General features: G+C 38.0%; 2 protein-coding genes across 15 annotated transcripts in view; one reads left to right on the forward strand and one right to left on the reverse strand.

The window, feature by feature from the left end:
• The window catches only part of LOC135170362 (octopamine receptor beta-1R-like), a 44394-nt gene that overhangs the window by 6387 nt on the left and 16956 nt on the right, over window positions 1-21051 (reverse strand). For 4 of the 8 annotated variants that reach the window (XM_064136115.1, XM_064136114.1, XM_064136116.1 and 1 more), the window contains exons 2-4: window positions 15657-16658; window positions 15147-15185; window positions 1822-2043 (exon numbers count right to left, since the gene is read on the reverse strand). In XM_064136115.1, coding sequence (XP_063992185.1) covers window positions 1822-2043; window positions 15147-15185; window positions 15657-16396 — 1001 coding nt within the window. In that variant the 5' untranslated portion in view covers window positions 16397-16658. Of the gene's footprint in view, window positions 1-1821; window positions 2044-15146; window positions 15186-15656; window positions 16659-17418; window positions 18453-21051 lie in introns of those variants that run through there. The other 4 variants (XM_064136117.1, XM_064136119.1, XM_064136121.1 and 1 more) reach the window with 4 other exon arrangements.
• LOC135170367 (uncharacterized) lies at window positions 5096-15583 on the forward strand. 7 transcript variants are annotated; one of them, XM_064136133.1, is made up of 4 exons: window positions 5096-5205; window positions 14084-14161; window positions 14231-14355; window positions 14457-15583. In XM_064136133.1, the coding sequence occupies exons 1-4, from the start codon at window positions 5127-5129 to the stop codon at window positions 14820-14822; spliced, it is 648 nt and encodes a 215-aa protein (XP_063992203.1). In that variant the 5' UTR covers window positions 5096-5126; the 3' UTR covers window positions 14823-15583. The 7 variants fall into 7 exon arrangements, 5 of the variants coding, with proteins under 5 accessions (XP_063992203.1, XP_063992202.1, XP_063992200.1 ...); XR_010300364.1 differs by lacking the exon at window positions 5096-5205 and adding an exon at window positions 12826-13344 and having other exon boundaries at window positions 14084-14355; window positions 14457-14896; window positions 15376-15583; XR_010300365.1 differs by lacking the exon at window positions 5096-5205 and adding an exon at window positions 12826-13344 and having other exon boundaries at window positions 14244-14355.

Genomic DNA, 21051 nt, shown 5'->3' on the forward strand with positions numbered 1-21051 from the left:
AGACTAGGGTCATCCGTCTTAATTAGCAGATAAGGGGGAAGCAGAGAGTTGAGAGAGCCACTGTGATGAGCAAGATACGTGTAACAAAAGGCTGAAGGCGATTTCGATCTTCCACGAGGCAATCAAGAAAAGCACTTAGTTTGTGAACGCTTCTTTCTTCACTACCTATCCCTCCCCTCACCATTCCACCCCCTTCCACCCCCTCCACCCACACCCCAGTAACCACTTGTGTATTTCACTCTTCAAGTAATAAGAAATATTTCCAAGAAATGGCACTTGGCTGCAGCCAGCACGAAAACATTTCATGAAACGAGACCCTCCTCTCCTCGACAATTCCTGCTTTGATAAGTTTCCTGATAACTCGGGGATCCTCTCCGTCGTCATCAAATGGTGAGCAAAAAATGGAGGATTGAAAAAAAAAAATCATTGCTAGCTGCAGTCCTATACAGAATGAGATATTGAGTTGGTGGATGGTAGCTAGTTGGAGGCGACGCGAGGTGTTTATATCTTCCTCGAGGATATATATAAGCGATGAAGACGTGACTCCTCCATGGCCACGAGGTAAATTAGAGAGATGAAAAAAAAAAAAACAAATAGTTTTCCTTTTCGATAAGGAATGATCTCTTGATGGGGCACTTCTAGCCAAGTATTTGGGTCGAGGGAATGGATTCTCCGGTCTCATTGGATAGCTAAGAAGTGAAGAAGGTCAAGGGTTGACAGAGATGAGGGATGCGGAGGAAAGTATTAGATGGTGGGTGATATGGTGCTGAGATAGACGTGTCTGTGAGAGTGAATTAGTGTTTAATTGCAGAGTCGTCGATTGTTAATCCCATCTTTGACTTCACCATCACTGAATTCAGACTGAAGAGGACATTGTAAATGAAATTTTTTTAAATAAAAATTGTCCATTCGCCCAGTCCTCCCTATCACAAATGAAAAATGAGTCCTTCGGGTGCTATATTATGGGGCCAACGTAGCGCCGACATAGTGCCGACATTGCGCCGACATTGCGCCGACATTAACGAATCTTATGGAAAATGAATAACAGAATGGTTCTCGTCTTACATTCGACCTCAGAAAGTCGAAAATAGTCAAAAGACTGAAAATATGGGAAATTTGAAATAAATTCGACTCTCAGCCGGAAGCCAAAATGAAAATTTTTGTCTTCTGGAAGAAAATAGATCGTTAAACGTCGTCGAATGTAGGTCTACACGTTTCAAGATTACACTTGACACACACCCTGAATGGTTTGTATCGAGTCGACAGCTTCGCCCGGCTGGTCCATGCTCAAGATTACTTCTAGTACTCCTCGAATCCCTGAAAACTATCGACCGCAACGCAAAGTGGGAGCTAGTCTACACTTGACTTGTTTTTTTTATTCATTCCACCTACAGTTGCAGCATCAATCTACGGCAGACCCTTGGGTGTCAATCTCAATATATCGAGCGCAATATCCAGTGTCTGGTGGAGTGTTCCTCGTTGATATTCACCTCAATATTATTTCTACCGCAGTAGACGGGGTTGTGCGCATGGTGCAGAGACCTAGGGCACCCTTCTGCAGGCTGACCGGAAGGATACACTGGGTCTCGTACATCCGGGCCTTGGGGTCAGGAATTTTTTGAGGGAGCGGTGATCCTGACCCGTCACCCACCGACTTACTGAGACCTTACTCACCCGACCATTACTGTCAGTTCTCTGCGGATCAACTGTTTCACTGTACATGTTGTTGATTCACTTTGGAATAATAATTGATGGACTTGAACGTTGAGGGGGTGTGAAAGTGTTGGCAGAATGATGGGAGAATGTGAGAATGTTGATTACCAGAGGAAGAATGGTAGCCAGCATGTCAAAAATGCTGACATGATGATCCCGAGAGTCCTGGCGGCTTTTCTCTCTCGTTTCATTTTGCTGCTGCTGGCGATCTGCGGCTCCTCCTGCTGGGGCTCCGGGGGGGATTGCTCCGGTGGTGGGAGTCCCGCTAGGCCCGCTGATATGCCGTTTATTTGGAGATGCTTGTTGAGCAGGGCTGCCGCTACCTTGCTTCTGAAAAAATGGAAAAATCATAATAACTGGGAAGGGAAATTTTTGCAAATTACGTGCTTAATTAAAATTATTTCAAATATTATTTATAAACTACTGAAGAAGGTCAGAAAATGAATGCCAAAATTCTCAGAAAATTCCGGAACTCAAGAAATTTTTTTAGAATTCTGTCCACCCCCCAATTTTTCTTATACCATAATTTTATAAATGAGATGAAAATTCCTGGAATTTCCTCGAACTTTCCCCAAATTTCCCTCGGATCCTGGAGCATCTCCGAACTGCCTATAAAAACCCTATAATATTTTCCACCACCTCAGAATATTAAAGATTTCCCCAGGGCCTTCCAGAATTTTTCAGAAGTTTCTATCCTCCACCCTAAACTATTCAACGCAACTCCGTGAATTATCGCCCAATCCCGTCCGGGATTCTGCACCATTCAAAGGTGGAAGTGCAATTGATCTCCGTTCAGAAGTTTTCCCGTGAAAAACGGCCCGGGAATTCCCAGGGAATTTATTACATTCAGGGGTGGATATTTAAGAATAATCTAATTGGATCTCTCTCAGTCGATAATTCGGTCTGACCCATCAGCTACTGACTCTTCGTTCACCCACCACTGGAGGTATTTTCCGCTACCTTCGGTGTGTTATGTGCTACCTGTACACGGGGATTAGTGTTGCAAAGTTGATATTAACCCTGACATTGCGTCAAACTTGTGTGGCTTCTGAATAATTGAATGTAAGGTCGTCCTCTAGTGTGAGCGCTGCCGATAAATACCAGTAGTAGCTATCGGCGCTTCGGTCGGACCTCTCCACACGCATTGTTCCAACTATTATTATATTTAAATGGAAAATCCCCTCCCCTCTTTCCTGGCCCAACCCCGGTTATCAATACACTGCCCAATCGATCCAATGCAAGAATAAACCGCTGATCCAAGTTGTGTTTCAATGTCGGCAGAGCAACGGAATGAAACTCGACTTTTTCGAATTTTCCATCTCACTTTTCCGAGGGGAAATTTCCCGACGATTCAGGGGATTTCCGGTAGGATTTACCATAGGGTTTTTTAATCCGATTATTGCAGAGTCTCTTATCAAATTTCTTCTGGGATTTCCTCCAGAATTTCCTATGAGATTTCGTGGAAGTTTCAGGGGGACGGCAGAGGGTGAGGGGAGTCTTTTGAGGGCGAATTGGGCGAAATCAATTTCTCATGGGATTTATTATAGGGTTTCGTTTAATCCGATTAGTCCAGGGTCTCGCATCTGATTTTTCCTGGGATTTCCTGGAGAATTTTATGGGGATTTCATAGAATTTCCAACGGGAAGTTCTGAGGGTGAGGGGGGAGGTTGTGAAGGGGACTTCAGTCAATTGGGACCTGCCATCGAAGTTCGTATATGGGGTGTAAAAGTTGTAATAATTTGAAAATTATTTTACGGTAATTTGAAGGAGATTTTTGGGTTTCGTCACGATGACAATTAAATTACCCTCGTAAATTAAGAAAGTTGAAAATTAACGGGGATCAGAGATCACAGACTGACTCTCTGGTGAGCATGTGTATGTGTTTCATGCTCAAAATGGCCTTCCTGAATTTTCTATGGAACCACCCCCAGCTGTGTACTGGCTTCTCATCAAAAGTCTGTCTCATTTTTCCGCCCTTTTCCCGGAGACAGGAGAAAATATTTAAACAAAAAATCTGGGAATTAAATAACGATTTTCTTCAAGTCCTGGACTGCACGTCGGACTATCTCCATTAATGTTTAAAATCCCCACAAATTTAAATTAATAAATGTATATTATAAATGATCCTCTGAACAACGAATTTGTTTCCTCTTTTATAAATTTATCCGCGAATCGGCAATCTGTGATAATAATAATTATTACTATTCGTAATTGAGAATCTTTTGTATTCGAACGTTGTAATAAATAAAAGGGAGATTTCGGGAGGATTAATAGACCTGATGCCTGTGTCAATGGATTTTCCACCGACTGAATAAATTTAAATGTCGATAAGGCAGATCCTTTCGCTTCGTCTATTGATATCGGCTGTCCGCATGTATCCCTAATGTTTTGTTCATGGTTTTTTTATGTGCAATTGCAGATAATTTTTTTTCCTTCAACTCCACTGATTTCACTAGTTGGACAAATGCCAGAAATTTTTTTTTGCCAGGACGACGAGGTACCTCGTCGTTGTCTATTTTTTTTATCTTTTTATTTTCAATTTTCCTCTGCGCATATAAATCCAGGGGAAAAAGCGAGTTGCAGCGGTGGAATTGAGAAGATATTCGATGAGAATTTGGAGATAACAGGATAGAAAGCATATTTCCAACTGCTGATGTGGGTGAAACTGTATTTTTCTCCCTTGAAATGAATGATAACCCATTTTGAGAACCACTGCTGACTCGCATCTACTTTAAATTTCCATAAAAGTGAAGATTCACCAGAATGTGTAGAGACTATTATGTTGCTCATCCTCTGGGAATTCTGGAGACGAAATTGCACTGGTGACAAATTATTTATAAAATTTCAAGGAATAAAAAAATTAAAAATTTTTCAAATTTTAATTTTTTAAATTTTGATTTTTCATTCGATTATTCATTTCCACGAAATGTTTACATAACTTAACATGTTTATATAATTTATGTCATTACGCATGACATTTCCCTCCCGAAGGACTGAGTTATCCCAACAATTTCTATTGTAATTGTTTTTGAATACTGAAATGAGAGAAATAAACGTGAACAATGAGCACAATGGAGGCGAGCAGTTGCGAATCCTTCATAACATGTAAAAAAATAATGTTCCAACTGTCCCTGTCATGTGCAACGTCCTGGACAGAAATGAAACAAAGTTAACTCCTTTAATATTCACTTGCTCCCCTAATACTCCAAGAAACACCACCGCGAGAGGAAAAAATCAATGAAAATGGGCAATAAAAAGTCAGGGTTAGTCGTTCCGCAGCTATTTGAATTGCTAAAAGCGTAGGTAGGCAAAGCTCAGGGAACCCAGTGGCTCACAAAGCCAAAGGTGGTATGGTACCAGTGAATTACAACGATAGTAAGCGGCAATATAAGGGAAGGACTGGCTTGCGGTCGATGCGGCTGACCACGAGGGCAATATGGGATTTTGGACTACCTGAGTACACAGTGTTTAATGTTCAAATTTGGTACAACGGTATGTAAACAAATATTCCATCATCGCTACTCCGAGATTCCGAATTAATTGATTCCGCACCGAAAGACAAAATTTTTCGGAAATTACGGCGTTAATTAACGATTCATTAATTTTTGATTGTCTGAAAAAATCTCCATCCTATTGGGGGGGGAGGGGAGGGGGAGGAGGAAGGGTTTGGTATGAGTATTGTGTAAATACCCGAGGGAATACCGATTTAATTTTGAAGAAGAACTTGCGAAGGGATTTACTGTTCACGAAATGTTTTATTCCTACAGTGGAAATCTTGATTCGGAAGGTGTTGAAAGGTCGAAGGGTGATTTGGAAGTGCGCTAAGGGAGGGTTCCTCTGCAGAACATGAGTCTTGGAAAATGGCGGAATCGAGGAAATTGAGGATTGGGAGTTTCTGAAGGCGCCAAATATTAGGGTCCGTCTGGGTGTTGGCGATAGTCGAAGACAGGAAAGTGCGAACTTATCTGATTAGGATGGGAGCAACGTTTGAGGGTTTAGAGGATTTTGGAGATATTTTGGGAAATTTACGGGGTTCCGTAAATGAAAAATAAGGGCATACAGCAGGTCCTGGGAGTCAATTCATCAGGAGATGTCATAGGAGAAAATTTTCTTAAAATTCCGGTCCATAATTTAAAAAAAATTTTTTTTTTCATAGTTAAGGGATGGAAAAATTTATGGGGTTCGTATAAGGGTCACTTCAGAAGTTTTTAGGGCTCCCTCGGCTCTCCCCCGCGGGGTAACCCTTGCAGCTGTGGGCTGACTTTCACAACTGTACCGCATTTGCATTCACCGAATGGAGTAAGGGCTATAGGACACTACGTGAAACTTGGTCGATACCGACGGTCGCGCTATTCCCAATCTCCCGCCCATACGGAACCCGGCCAAGCCGGAGCCCTCTGTTAGGGAGCCCCAGCCTCGACCGCCCCGTGTGATCACAAGACGGCCAAACAGGATGCCATTCCGCCCTGGCGAAGCCTCCGCGAAAAAACCCGAACGGAGACGGAATTGAGCCCAGATCGCAAGCGTCAGCTAGCGCTTATTTTGCAACAATTTTATTTATTTATCGTGAACCCATCCATAGATAACAACTACAGGACGAGATGATTCATCTCCGAGTGCAATTTTTTAACGATTAATTAGATTAATTAAATTAATCGTTCATTATTGAGGGGACAAGCTATTTTGGGGGAGAAGATTTATTTTCATCATGATGAGTATTAAAAATATCCAGGGGTCACTAATGACTCTCACCACATCATTTTTTTTAGTCCCATTATATTATGTACATTTATACATATGTACACACCTTAAAAAATAGTACAGAAAATTTTTGTGTTTGAAAAAATGTTTGAATTGCGTTATGAACGCTCGATAATTTTTAAACGATGAAAATTTGTGTTCCCTCTAAATAACATTTCAATTCTGAGTGATTACATCCGGGAAAAAATTATCTTTATACATTAAGTCCTTAAAAAAATTTTTTAATTACTTTTTCACGTCGTGAGGGGTAAAAAAAAATTCACAATATCCCCCTCAGCCCCTCCACCCCCTCCACTGGAGTTTTAGAGTTGATTCACCTTGAAGACTGACCTTACACTGTTAATCAACGATTAATAATTAAATCGAATTCCGACAAAGTAGGAATAGTATTCTAGTAATTCATTAGAAGCATTTTCTTTTCTATTCGTTTTGTTATTTTTGGTGACACTCCATTGTGAACAATAAAAAAAATCTGACAGCCGGGTCAATTAATCATTGTTTGTAATAATGGGCTATATGGAACACAGCCCTCATTTCTCCATAAATATTAAGCACAATACGATCAATATCCTCATGGATTTTTTATTCATGAAGTCGAGACAATCAATCACAGGGCTTTCATCGGACGATCTCACACTATCAGAGTCTGAGTAATGGACGAATGCTTGTAAAGGGGGGGGGGGGTGTCGAAGATCGAAAAACATGTACAGCCGTTATGAGACGGTCTGCCCGAGATTTCGGACGGAATGAAAACGTTGACAAAGAAATGAGACATCGTGTCTGAGAAGCTCAAGTTATTTTTATTGTCTCGTGGGAGTGAAAGAAGAAATAAATGGCCAACTTTTAGGGATTTTTTTTTTCTGTGACGGAATGGAAAAATAGGGGAGTTGTGTTGTACGTTTTCACCTTGACGACTCACAAACCAGTGTCAGCAATGTCCGCTCCCTTCGTCCTTTGAAATTTCTATTGATTAGCCTTCAGGGATTTACCGCACGAATGAATCTTGAATCTGGAAATTTTATTGTTGGGAGAGTGAAAAATTAATTTTAAAAACATAAGGATTGATGGTATTTAAAAAATGGTGTTGTAGGAAAATTAAAGGTTTTTGGGGGTTCAAGGACTTTTGATGTTAGTTTTTAAAATTTTTGCGAATTGATTGCGTTAATTCATTCTTTGACATTTTAGTAGAATTTAAAGAATTATGTGGGGATCGATTGCGCTTTGAATTCGATTTTCCGCGACCTTCGTCTTCACTACTTCTATTGTTAAGGTCATGATGTTCCAACGGTGTGAAAATTACCTCCAATTTAATAAATCATGCAAAGCAGGTGCGAGGAAAATTCACAGGTTTGGAAAATTTCGATAAAATTAGCTTAATTAGTCTCTGCGTTGAGAGAGTATTATTTTTGAAGATTTTGAATAATCCCCTGGTCTTTCGGAAATATTCTAAAAAAACTTGTCTTCCGAAAATCTAAAAAAAGTGTCTCTGAACTAATTTGTCATCTGAAGATTTTTTTGCTTCACCAAAAAGTTCTTTGGAAAAATTCTTGAAAGATTTCTACAAAAATTTCTGTGAGATATTTCAAAGGCGCACTTTTCTACCCGGGAAGACAGTGAGTTATTTCAATATTCATTGATAGACTTGAATCAATATTTGCTAGATGAATGGTAATTAAGCGCCGACCAATCTATTCCCTCGGAATTGGAGTCGTTTTCACGTTGTGCTCTCCTCCACTAATAAAAATCAATATTTTATCGGTCAATATAATCTTGAAATCGTCGTTAATTACGACCTGGATTCCCCAAAGTCAATGGTTTATCGTACACCCGGAGAAAAATTTCAAAGTTCGACCTGTGTTCACAATAAATTTCGGAAATTTTAAGGCGAATTTTCCAGAGTTTATTCCGACTTTTTTGGTGACTCAGGAAAATCTTCACCAGAGAATTCATTCAGAAAAATTTCGAGAGCTTATTTTTATTAATTATGACACCACTAATAGTCTCTTGAAAGTGTTCTAAAACGATTGTCCTCCGAACACGTAAAAAATAAATAAAAAATTTGTCTCCTGAAGTGCTTTTGCGCTCCCGAAAAAGCTCATCGGAATAATCTCTGGAAAATTCCCCCAAAAATTTGAGGAGAATCCTCCAGACATATTTTTCAATGCGGCTGTTCATTCATAAAACCAGATTTTTCTTCACTCTTGGCATTGAACTTACACACTCGCATTTACTTCACTTTGTCTACGTCACTTAGAACTCCTCCTCCGTTCCCGTTTATCATGCTCATGCGGGCATCGATCGGTCTTCGTTGGTGTATTTTTAATAGAAATTACCTCCTCCCGTTAACCTATAAATGACCGGCCGTGTGTCACCCTGTCTTGCCAAAGATAGTAACGATCCTTTTTTTGTTGACACGAGTTCCTGAATTGTGAGCTCTGCACGTTGAGAAAAATTATGTAAAAATCCCAAGAGGACGTCTTACCGCCGACCCCATGAGCGAGGGTTCAAGTCCCGGGGATGAATTCAAATATTTCACCCTCGGAAAACGACCTTACGCACTCCGCGCCCAAAAACAAACGTTTTTCATTCATTATTGCAAAATAAATTGCGTTACATGTGCGTGCGAAATTGTTTTTTACGCACTTGTAAGACAATGGACTATTTCGCTCTCCACAATTGATTTTTTTCCAAATTTTTCGGGCCAAATTGAATATTCCGACGATTTTTGCTCGACTTGTCTCAAAATTAAAATGTTTTTTCAATTTTTAAATGGAATCAATTCCAGCCAATTAATTTTTCAAAGCAAAATATTGCGGATAAATAAATCCTGATGGATTTTTAAGTTCAATAGCAGTTGTAATAATTTATAAATGAACATTCTGAATAATGAAAAAGTTTGTCTGCAAATGCCTGAGTCCGGAAAAATCCTATCGCACCATAAAATCATAGATTTACTCCAGCGTTTGTTCAACTCCATTGGCAGGCGTATACATTGTTAAAAGGCTCCCACCTGCGCCACACACTGTTCGCATTTCGAAACTTGTTCTCGTGTATTACGCTGAAAGGAAAGTTACTCTTCCGCACTGGCTCTGCACCGTCGAGTGTTTTCCAAATTGTTCCCGAGAAATTGAATAACTTTCAGCCCCAAAAAACTCGGTTACAAATCACAGGGAAACAATTTGCAAAGGAGGAGAATGAAAAATTTCCAAGTATTGAATGAAAAACTATACATTCAAATATACTGCGAGTCATTGTTTAGTGAGAGATGGTTAAATTGCCAGAGTGACTGAGGAGCAGTACGCTCGATGGGATTCGATAATCGATTATTGAGTTCCTCAGATGTACCGAGAGATTGGAAAAAAGACTCGGGTTTTTCATTCGAAAATCCAATTCAATTCGATTTATTCGCATGTACTGGTGTGTCGTGAGTTCGTTCCGTATTGAATACTCGAGCGGAATATTTTCCGAGTATATTTACCTTAACATATAATATATTATATATTTTCCAGACCTTTTATTCGACATAAAAAAAAAATTTCTCTCGCTGTACATTTTGTTCTCCGACTCCGGAAAAATTCCGTAATTATTACTAAATATTTCCGTCCACGTGGAATTAATTATCTCGAACAAAAATGATTCCATTTATGAAAACGACCTCTCGCCCTTTGCCACAATGAGTTGTATTTCTTCATCAGAAGAATTAACAGCATTCCAAGAAAAAGAGAAAACCCACGACTGCAGAAAGAGCCTCCCCCCCCCTCACATTCATTGACCAATTGTCACAATTGGAATGTGTCTATATTGAGCTACATTTATTCAGCCCGATATATGTCCCCCGAGGCGATGCAAAATATTCTCGCTTTCCTCTGAAAATTATTCACCCGAATTTTTAGTCCATTCACGACGAAAATACTCCCCACTGCCAAACCAGCTGGCTGTTATGTTAATTAGTAATTAACGCGGATGGCAGAACCGCTGGCTATGAAATTGATATGGGTCATCCGTTGCAACCGCACTCAAGATGAATTAAGGGTTTATTGGAGTATTTGGGGGGCAGGTCCGGTGATGCCGTTAATTTTCATTCAGTAATTTATTCGACGGTGGAATCTAGAGCGGAAAATACCGGATGAAAATTTTCCTGCTGTTGAAAAATGATTCTGTTGTTCTTTAAAAGTGTAAACACCCCACTCACTCACCCCCTCCCCCCCTCCCCCCCTCCCCCCCACCCGCCGACTACTGTGGATATAATTTTCTGAAATATTTTTCTCTGGAATTCGACGAATTGCATCAAAAGCTCACCGCAAATTCCTCATTCCTCCGATTAATTTTCCTCTCATCGAGTACCTCAGAAAACCGATGATGCGATATTACAGAAGAGGGAGTGAGTTGTGAGTTAAACAGAACTCGAGATTCATGTTTGCGCAACTCCCGGAACACTGAGCCATGCGTGGCATCAATTTTCCCTGATAAAAATGCTATTTGGTGTTTTCTTTTCCAATCAATACACGATGAAATATAGAATTTGGATTATTGGGAGAAGTTATAGGTACACCCTTGTCAAAGCACCGGACTCGACCCCAAATACACGAAAAAAAATCTGGAAAAACGTGGCACTTGACAGTAAAATATCGTCAGATTGCAATTTTCCTAGAAATAAAAAAATATCACTCTCCCATTATATTCACTCCTTAACCATGGACCCCATCATCATTAAATATAAAAAAATTCACCAGCCAAATTTAATTAATTGTGTCAATGAATATAGCTGATGAACGAGGCCAATGAAAAGAAAGCAATAGACTGTAGTGGCAAATAGCCAGAAATGATGGTTCGACTATTATGCAAATTCATGAAACAAACTGTTGCATTGGAGCTTGCATTATTTTCCTCTTGGGGTTAATATCGTGCGCCAATGACTGGCGTGTCATTCGTATCGTTACTGAAATTTTCAAGGAGCCCATTTACATTTTCAATTGGTCATGCTAGATTATTACGAAGGACATCTGAAATTAGATTGAATCGTGAATGAGGGTATGTTTTAGTTAGAGGATTGTCTGGTGGAGGTGATTGATTTTTTTCTAGTCGAAATCCGATGGAGAATTGGCTGGAATTCAGAGGAAATTCCACAACCCCAATAATAAATGATAATAGAAATTTTGTATATTTTTTTTATCGTTCTTTTTAACTTATTATTATTAATTTTATATTGAAAAAAGTATGTGTGGTATTACACTGGATTTTCAACAAAGTAATTAACACATTCGTTAATGAAATTTACTGTTGAAATTTCCCACAAATTTGTCAGGAAAAATTTACAGTTTTTTTGATTGAAATTTCAATATAATGATTACCTAATAATATGCCGGTAGTGCGTGTAATGGGCGCATGAGCTACAGTTATTTTCATTTTAAAAAATTGAAATTACCGGCAATTTGAATAATGACGTTAAGACGGGGATTCATAAATTCAATGTCGCATTTTAATCTCCGGATAATTCTGGTGTTTCTCCACCGAGAAAAACACTGTTTCATAATCGATGGGTGGCCTGCGATTTCCGCAGTTTTTACACAACATTTTCCATGTATAATTGAATGAAAATTTTGTGTTCACCCACCGGCACTGCCAACGATTATTAATTACGCCAGAAGCGACCTGTGCACCCAAGAAGAAGAGCGGTACTTTGTTACGACACTTTTCCAATTTAAGATTACTGTTTATGATCTGCTACGTCGTGTGAACCATATACTGGAAGCTATGTAGGTGTAGCCTTCAGCTATGTATTTCTCCGCGCTGGGGTCAGGTGCGCGTATCGATCGTAACGCGACTCTAGAGTGCGATCGAGTCCCAACATCCTTCCACAATTTTCGGATATACTGGAAACTAAATCTACCCGGGAAACGTCCAATAAAATTACCTGAAAATCGGCCATTTTTCTTGTAATTAAGAGGCTAAACATCACGAGGTAATTTCACGTCGAATAACTTCTGCCGGAAATTGCTGAGACGGGGAAAATGACTTAATTACCCAACGGAAAATTAAGTCAACAATATCAATATGTAAATACCTCTTCAACATTTAAAAAATTATTTCACGGACAGATTTTGATTTCAAAATTCCCAAATATTATTTGAAGTTCAGCCATCAGTTATTGTCGCGTTAAAATAGACCACGCGCTTACAATGTCAAGTTTAAAATAAAACGAAGTTTAAAATAAAAACAGCTAATCCGTGAAAATACTGCGGAGGTAAAATATTTTTTCTCCCCCACCTAAAAACATAAATACACCGAGGGCTCATTGCAGAAACAATTAATGAAGAAATAGTAGCTTGAATTCTCCTGGTCCTCGAAACTTCGAAGCTCGTGTACACCGCGACTAATGCTAGAAATGGCTCTTGGCAGTCTGTATATCGGTCTGCCTCCCGTGATAACCGCGTCTTGCAGTGAAGGCAAAAAAAGAAACAAAAAAAAAAATACAAACAAACAAATAACGTTAATTGATAGTGAGTTTAATTGCTCGGTATGCGGAGGGAAAACTTTAACGAGTTCCAGGCGACGCGTACCTCCACTGCTAATTTCACCTCTGAAGCGGGCAATCGCTGTTTTACCACCGGGGCTTCATTATGAAATACGTAATTATTCTCATTTTCATTTCATCGAGTGGATTTTTAATATCAAGAGCTAGTGGTGTGAGATCCACCGAGAGCGGACGAATATTGACGTCGGCGGAGGGTCCGCTGGATTCTCATGGGCTCCATAGGAAAGGTAAACGGATTGGAGGAAAGTCACACTCTCCAGGGAGACTTCCAAAGGGGATCGACGCCGAGGGCACTATCTCCAGGCGTTACTGTGACCGCGGGCCCGGGAAGTCATGTAAGAATGAAAGTTCCGGTATCAGTGGGGAAGAGGAGACAACATCAGGGGAAAAACATTTTTTTTCCATTTTTTTTTTGGGGAAAAACATTTTTTTTACATTTTTTTTTGGGGTAAAACATTTTTTTTTCCATTTTTTTTGGGGAAAAACATTTTTTTCCATTTTTTTATTGGGGAAAACCAAGACAAAGTGACGTTTTTCATAGCATACAAACCTGATAGTTTAGTATTGATGAAAATACACTTGAAGCCGTTTTTTAAATTCACATACAGTCGGTTATTTACAAGCAGAATAAGTACATATTTACAACCTTCTCTAGTTGAAGAAATCATTTTTTTTCGATAAGATAAAGACTAGTGTTTTAGATTTTAATTTTACATTTTCTTAAACGCGCAGTATTCGCAGTAGTCGAAGGTCCTATACCATCAGACATGCTGTCGTGGTAGACGGTCTAGGACATCTGTATTTATTACTTCAAGTCTTGCTATGCGGAATTTTTTTCTTCGGTTCAGGATAATTGGATTTTCCTGCTTTAATTATTATTATTATCCACATGTGCACCCTGCTAGGTTTTGACATTTTGTTTGTTCTTTTCTTGAGCATTTAAGTACTAATTGAATTTCTCTCCATGTGGAATTTATTAAGAAAAAAAAAACAAAAATATAAGAGCGTATCGATTGTGTGGGTAAATGTTATGTATAGACTTCAGCACTTGAAAAAAAAAATCTCTGCTTTTAGGCACCTCGGATGACGGAAAAGTCACGGATAAGCCTCAAGGTGTGGCCGCGCCAGCGTTTGAAGATGAGGGCGATGAGAGTAAGTTAGAAAGTGGTGTTGCAATGGTGGGGCATGCTAATGAGGTGCCCAACGTCCCCCTGAATCAAGGGGTATCTTACAGGGACAGAGAGATGCACGAGAGTGAGGTCAACGAGAACGGCAAGAGGATGCAGGAAACTACCACTCTAGGCTCTACCTTCAGCGATAAGAAAACGTCTCCGAGTATTTCCGAGGTAGATAAGACGTTTCCGTTCGATATCAGTGGCGACACTGGTAAAAATACTCTGGGAGATAAAAAAAAAATAAATAAATTAGGAATAAATGCACGTTTCAGGGTGAAGAGGCTGGAGGTGATGATGCGGTTAACCAGGACGATGGACGAAGTGGTGATAGGCCGTCCGGTAAAATCCCGAGGGACGAGTCGCCGGAGTTTATAAAAAAATTGGAAAAAATTTTTTTGCAATTTGGGGATTATATACTTGCGATGATATTGAAAAATCTCAAATTGCGATTAGATCAGGAGAATTTGGCCGAGGCTTATCGGAGGAAGATTGGGGTATTGACGAAGGAGAATGGAGGAGATAGTGCGGAGGCTGGTAAAATTGTGGAGAGACAGATAAGGGATGTTTTTGGGGAGGACTTTCAACTGACGTTGGATAGATATCTCGAATCATTCGTCGAGCGCATTAATTTACCGTAGAAGTACAGCAACTTCTAGATTCATTGAGGAAATAAATGATAATGGATAATTAAATGATAATTAAATCGTCGCTGGTAAATTTTAGACTAAATTTAGGCTAAATTTTAGACCAGCTTACTGGTAAATAAATACTAACAGCTCCACTTAAAAAATTATACCACTTTATGCCACTTGCCAAGTCACCTAATGTCTGGGTATATTTTTTTGAGGGATTCTAATGATTTATTTACAGTTATTGTAAAAAAAATAATTCTCTACAGAAATCTACAGTTTCTAAAAACTAAAAACTAGTTCTCTAGTGAAGTAGTAAAAAGAGGTAGTTACCTTATCTCCAGCCTTGGTTTTGGATGATTATCTCGAAATCTAGAAGCAATGGAAAAATTTTCATGCAGAATTTTTTGTCGAACTCGTGTTTTTTTCCCCACAAAAAAGCTTATCATGAAAATTCCGTCATTTTCCTTATTTCCTGAGATATTCATTAGAAAATAAAGTTGAAGATAACTTACCCCAACGACAAAAAAACATCAAAATAATCACGATTTTTTTTTTTCAGGAAATGCAAAGTGCAGATCTATAGGGAAACATGACAACCAAGCAAGTAATGTACAGACGGAAACAGACAATAAACCAATCAAATTTTAGTGCCCTTTTTCTGATCATCAATCTGTGAAAACTATTGGATTTTCTTTTCGACATGTGAATGGGTCTAAACAGTGTCTGGAAGGTATTAAAAAAATTAATAAATAAATCCCTTCACTACAGTTATATTTTCATGAAATATTTTCATGGGGGGTTTGACTATTACCATTTCATATGTAATTATCAATAACTCACCGATAGAGTAGTCTCTCCTGTCTATCCGCTTCCCTGTAGATTTTGTAATACATTATCAACATGATGATACCTGGACCCCAAAAACTAACACTCGAACTAACCACAGCATACGGTTTATTAACACGAAATTCACAGTCTTCAGGATGTTGTTCGCGTTTAGCAAGATGATCAGATGTTGCATACCATCCAGCGAATATTGGTAAAAAGCTGATTATTGTTGGTGAACACCAGACAACTCCCAGCATTGTCGTTAACCTCAGATTAGTCATTATCAATGGATAATCAAGAGGCTGTACAATAGCGTAATAACGATCAACACTGATGCAGCACAAATGGAGTATCGACACTGTACTGAAGAATACATCCAATGAATTCCACACATCGCACATGAAGTAACCGAACAGCCATCGTCCAGACAATTCAACACTTGCATTAAAAGTCATGGCAAATATTGCAACAAGCATATCAGCGAGTGCCAGAGATACAACAAAATAATTAGTTATAACTCGCAGCTTTCTGTGTCTCATCACTGAGACTATCACCAGCAGATTGCCAAACAGAGCTGCCAGTATGATGAAGCTCATGATGATGGCTTTGGTGATCCAGAGGAGTACTGTTTCAAGATTTTGGCCATCGTGATTAGCTATTGAGCGATTTTGTTGTGTTGTATTTATGAAATTCAACAGACCAACCACCGACCCATTATTTCTTACTCGTTCAAGCGCCTCGTCACGCTCCATTCTAGGTTCAATGAGAATATTGGATTTCAATCAACACCGATTTAGGCAATTCACCTTGATCATCTGATTGATCTTCATCTTCTTGATTCAGGGAATCACACATATTCACATTATTTTAGGACTCTTTTTGGGTTTTTTGTTTCGCCTGCTGTCGTCACATTATTTTCAGTGATTTTGAACATTTAGTGTGGGTCCGGTGAGGGCTGAATTCATTTTACATTGTCGATTATGAACGGCGGTGGGTGCGTGCTTCGGTGGTATCCTGTGGGCATGACAAGAACAGGTGATTTATTATTATTTATTTATTTTTTTTATATTCATTTAAAGCGATGTGGCCCGTATAATGGGTGGTTTACAACGTCATTGATGGTACCCTGGCGATTTTACAGTTTTCCCTCGCGGCCTAATTCGATTTTCATTTGTAAATTGGTCTCTCAAATATTTAGTAATAAATTCGGAATATTGTTTATCAGTGATATCTGCAAATGTTCTTGTCGTAGAAGGTCTCGTGCAGCTCGATTTATTATTTTTCAGATGGAAGAACAGAATCATAAATATCAAGTTTGTGGTGCGTGAAAAAACGAATTTCGGAATTTCACGCAGTTTTTATGGGACGGGGAGAGAAGTAAAATGAAATGTCGATGGTAATTGCGACTATGAGAAAATTGTCTGAGGGATTCAGCAGTGGAGGGTACAACGAGGCCGTTTTGTCGAGCCGCAGGTTTCGATCAATAAATTGTAAATGCAGAGAACAGAATTTTTGTTAAAATCTGGCATTTTATTTTCTTCAGGAGAAAAACCGAGATGAGTCAGCCGTGTTTATTGACCATTTTTTAATGAATATCTTGGAATTGAAGGGAGATGGGAAAATTTTTATTAGAAGTTTTTTGTAGAGCTCAATGAGCATTACAATAAATGTTCTTATAAAAATCCCACTTTTTCTCGTAAATTCCGAGATATAAGTCAACTTATCTCGTTTCACGTCTTCGATACTAAGATTATCCCGGGGAAAATGCACTTACCTACTTTTCCAATATTGAAATTCATGTACTGCTGTTTGATAATGTACATATGTAATGAGAATATGGATCTAACATTATTCCTCCCGTCTTTATTTTTTTGTGTGTTCTTTTCATTCTCTAGATTTTTTATTCTTGTGACAGATGAATGGATCCTCAAACAGTCGACTTCGGAATTTTGATAAAAGAAAAATTACCACATCGCTATAAAATTATAGTTACACCTAACAATAAACTTTGAAGATCAAAATCTAATTTATCGTCTAATATACCACGTCAACCAACGTCAACAATATTTTTATGTAATTGTCACTCCAATTAAATAGTTCAATCCACATTTTTTATTTTTACGTATCATAATTACGATTTTTTTTTAATTCCCGCGTAATCAAAATTACCATTAAGTTTTCTCTCGATACATCTTTCCGACGCTGAGAAACGCCTCACTAGAACGATAATTTGGCTGAAACTCAAACACGGATTAATATGGATTAACTTTTGGGTTCCACCTGTTCGTCTGAACTTCAGAAATTTTTTTAATTTTAGTTTGAAGATTTTTAATCGATAAAAAATGTTCACGAACGACACGTCAAAATCAGAAATTCGTTTTTGCTACGTATACTGTATTTCCGGGCGCCGGTGGAACTACTATACTGCGGTTATATGTAATGATCGATAGTTGAGGAGTGATATGAGTACTCGTCAAGGTTACGGAGTCTTATCGATACAGAACATTTTCTTTTCAATATTTTCTTGCGTGTTTTTTCCAATTGTGTTTCTGTCAAAGTGAATTTGTTGCTCACTTTTATCTATTGGTATTTTGCATTAAAAATATTGTTGTCATAATTTATGTAAAATTACAGTCTTGTCAATACACGAGATATTTTGTTTCCTTTAAAAAAATATTTTTTCAATTGTATCACAACAAAATAAATTCGTTCGATCAGAAATAATTTACATAAAATTATCGTTTTGTGGATTCAAAATATTTTCTCGTCAACATTTTCTCTCTTTTGTTATTGTGTCCTCACTAATTACCATAATTCTAAATTAATTTAATTTTTTACACTCCGCTGAAACTGTACAGACAACAATAACGTACTATGTTTCAACAAATTCCTCAAGTTTTTCATTTTTTTATACTCAATGAATGGACTCGAGTGCGTGGGGCGGAATATTGTTTGCTTTTGAAGTCGCGCATACGCCAGTGGAAAATGAAGCTCATTCATTGAAAGATATTCACAGTTCCGTGTGTGCATTATCGTTTGACATTTGAATTTCAAGCGAAATACTGGAGAAATTGTACGCTGTCGAGATTTTGTTAGTTTACCTCCGCGATGTCGTGTTAAAGTCGTCCGGCCAATTGGCTTATTCGAGTTGCATGTGAGCTTAACCCTCGAGCCTTGATGTCTATCCCAATGTCGCAAACAATGCATTTAGCACAAGAGGGATGAAGAATTTATTTAAAAAGGGAGCTGTGTTGGGTCGAGGCAGAACCGAGTACTGCGATAAAGGAGAGATGTACAGACTCCAGAATCTACCCTTGTACCCATATATTATCCGTCGTCCTTTGTACTCGTTGAGTGATAAAGGATAATCTTGGGAGCGAGTCTTTTCATAAGTGAAATGAAAATTGTTCGAGAAAATTTCAATCAAGGGATGATGAAAAATCTCAAATTATTCGTGAAATATTTTTTCATTTCAATTTTAACTTCAATTTTTTTTTGCATGCAAAATTGAATAATTAATGAGTGGATAAATTTTATGCAAGGACAGGTATTATTATTCAAGGCCACGTGAAATGAAATACCCCCTTGAAAACCCAACTTTTGAATTTTATCCACATTTTACAAATATTTTTTAAACGCTAAAAAAATCGAAACAAAATAACAAAATACTGAAGCCAAAATTTTGAATTAGAAAACATTTTAAATATTGAATTAACTGTTTATTTCAGTACTTCAACATTTATCATTATCATTGTTATTATTATTATCTCTTTTCAGTGATTTTTTCATGGCAAGATCGTTCCCCAAATGATTAATAAATTATATTTCCGTCATAAAAATTATTTATTCAGAATCTCAACAAATTGCCTGAGTAAATAATACCGATGAAACAATTTGAATTATTTATTTACAACCAATATACTGAACATCATTCGAAAGCCCCTGAATAATTCCCAAGTTTCCAGCTGATCTCACCCATTCAATGTACCAATTTAATGATTAAAAATGGCGGAATCCGTCGAAACAGCGAAAGTCACTTCCATATCCTTAATGAGAAAAATTTGCCGAAGATCTCGGACCCGGCGCTCACCGAGAATAATTACAATGTCTCGAATACCTTCGCTAATGACTATAGAACCCGAAACAAAATGTATATAATTTGTGTCAATGGAAAGAATCATTAATGCACCGTGTCTTTATTCCCATAAATTATCCCCACACACTCCTCGGTTAGCAACTTTTACATCTCCATATTTTTTTCTTTTTTGAGTAACCTCATTATTCATCCTTGAGTATTTTCCACTGTGCGGTACCTAGTTTTATTAATACCAGATGATTTTTGAATGGCGTATTTCGCAACGTAAACTCGAACAAGTAATAATGCCGATGCTAAATGGTACCAAAAAATAGGAATAATTTCGAGTGGTTCATCAGCATCCACCGACTAGCGAACGATTCCCCGCAACAAATCTCGCGACTCTATTTTTATAATCGAGGACATCTTGCCTCGTGTCCGATCAAATAAAGTGTATAATGTCTACAAATATATAGACTCGTCTAGTGACATTATATTATATATTTATCCGACGAGATTTTTTTTTTCATCAGCACGTGATGGTGAACTTCCAGCCGTCAGAGGTTCAAATCTATGCGAAGGGAGAAATTCATTAAAAATTGTGAGAGAGAAAAAACTGTAAAAATATACGAAATGAAAAAAAAAATTTTTTGTCAATTTTATGGGATTTTATTAACAAATTATGGATCAGCTTCATGAATTAATTCATGAAAATTCGGAGTAAATTATTATCTATGATCGAAAAATGATTAAAATGCTTATGTATCTATCTAATTAATAATCAACTAATTAACATGTCCATAAATGATTGGAGTTATTCGCAAATATTTTGAATAAACATCGCGAAGATGATTTTACCCTGTAATTTTTATTGTTTTTTTTCTGGTTTATTTCCGTAACAAAATATTATTGAAACGATTTCGTTGACAGCACTAGTAATAAATCTTCCGATCAGACCGCGATGCATACAAATAACCATTAAAATTCAATGAAAATATTCAGCGGGTACGAAAAAATACATAATCGATAAGAACTTCCATCAGATAGAATCGAGTCTTGCGCTTCGAGCCCTCCGAATCAATTATTGTAGGATACAGTTTAATTATGCAATCGCCTAAAACTCAAGACGTACTCCGTATCGTCAGTGGATTATTTCATTGGCACTGTTCAAAGGCCGGAGTGTTTGCGTCAAAAAATAATCCCCCCGTTTTATTACTTTTTTTTTGTCTCACGAACGTTTTGAAACATAATCCGCGAGGGAAGTAAAATTCAGTAAAAAGTGTAGCCGCAACGTAAATCGTACGAATTACCACGCAAAGTCCACGACATTTT

The sequence above is a fragment of the Diachasmimorpha longicaudata genome, chromosome 17 (genome assembly GCF_034640455.1).
Source record: "Diachasmimorpha longicaudata isolate KC_UGA_2023 chromosome 17, iyDiaLong2, whole genome shotgun sequence".
Classification (NCBI taxonomy): Eukaryota; Metazoa; Arthropoda; class Insecta; order Hymenoptera; family Braconidae; genus Diachasmimorpha; species Diachasmimorpha longicaudata.

Coding starts and splice junctions, on each gene's coding strand:
- LOC135170367 (XM_064136129.1), top strand. CDS start 13,095: ATGAAATACGTAATTATTCTCATTTTCATTTCATCGAGTGGATTTTTA. Junction 13,345..14,083: donor CCGCGGGCCCGGGAAGTCAT/GTAAGAATGAAA, acceptor CTCTGCTTTTAG/GCACCTCGGATGACGGAAAA. Junction 14,356..14,456: donor CGTCTCCGAGTATTTCCGAG/GTAGATAAGACG, acceptor TGCACGTTTCAG/GGTGAAGAGGCTGGAGGTGA.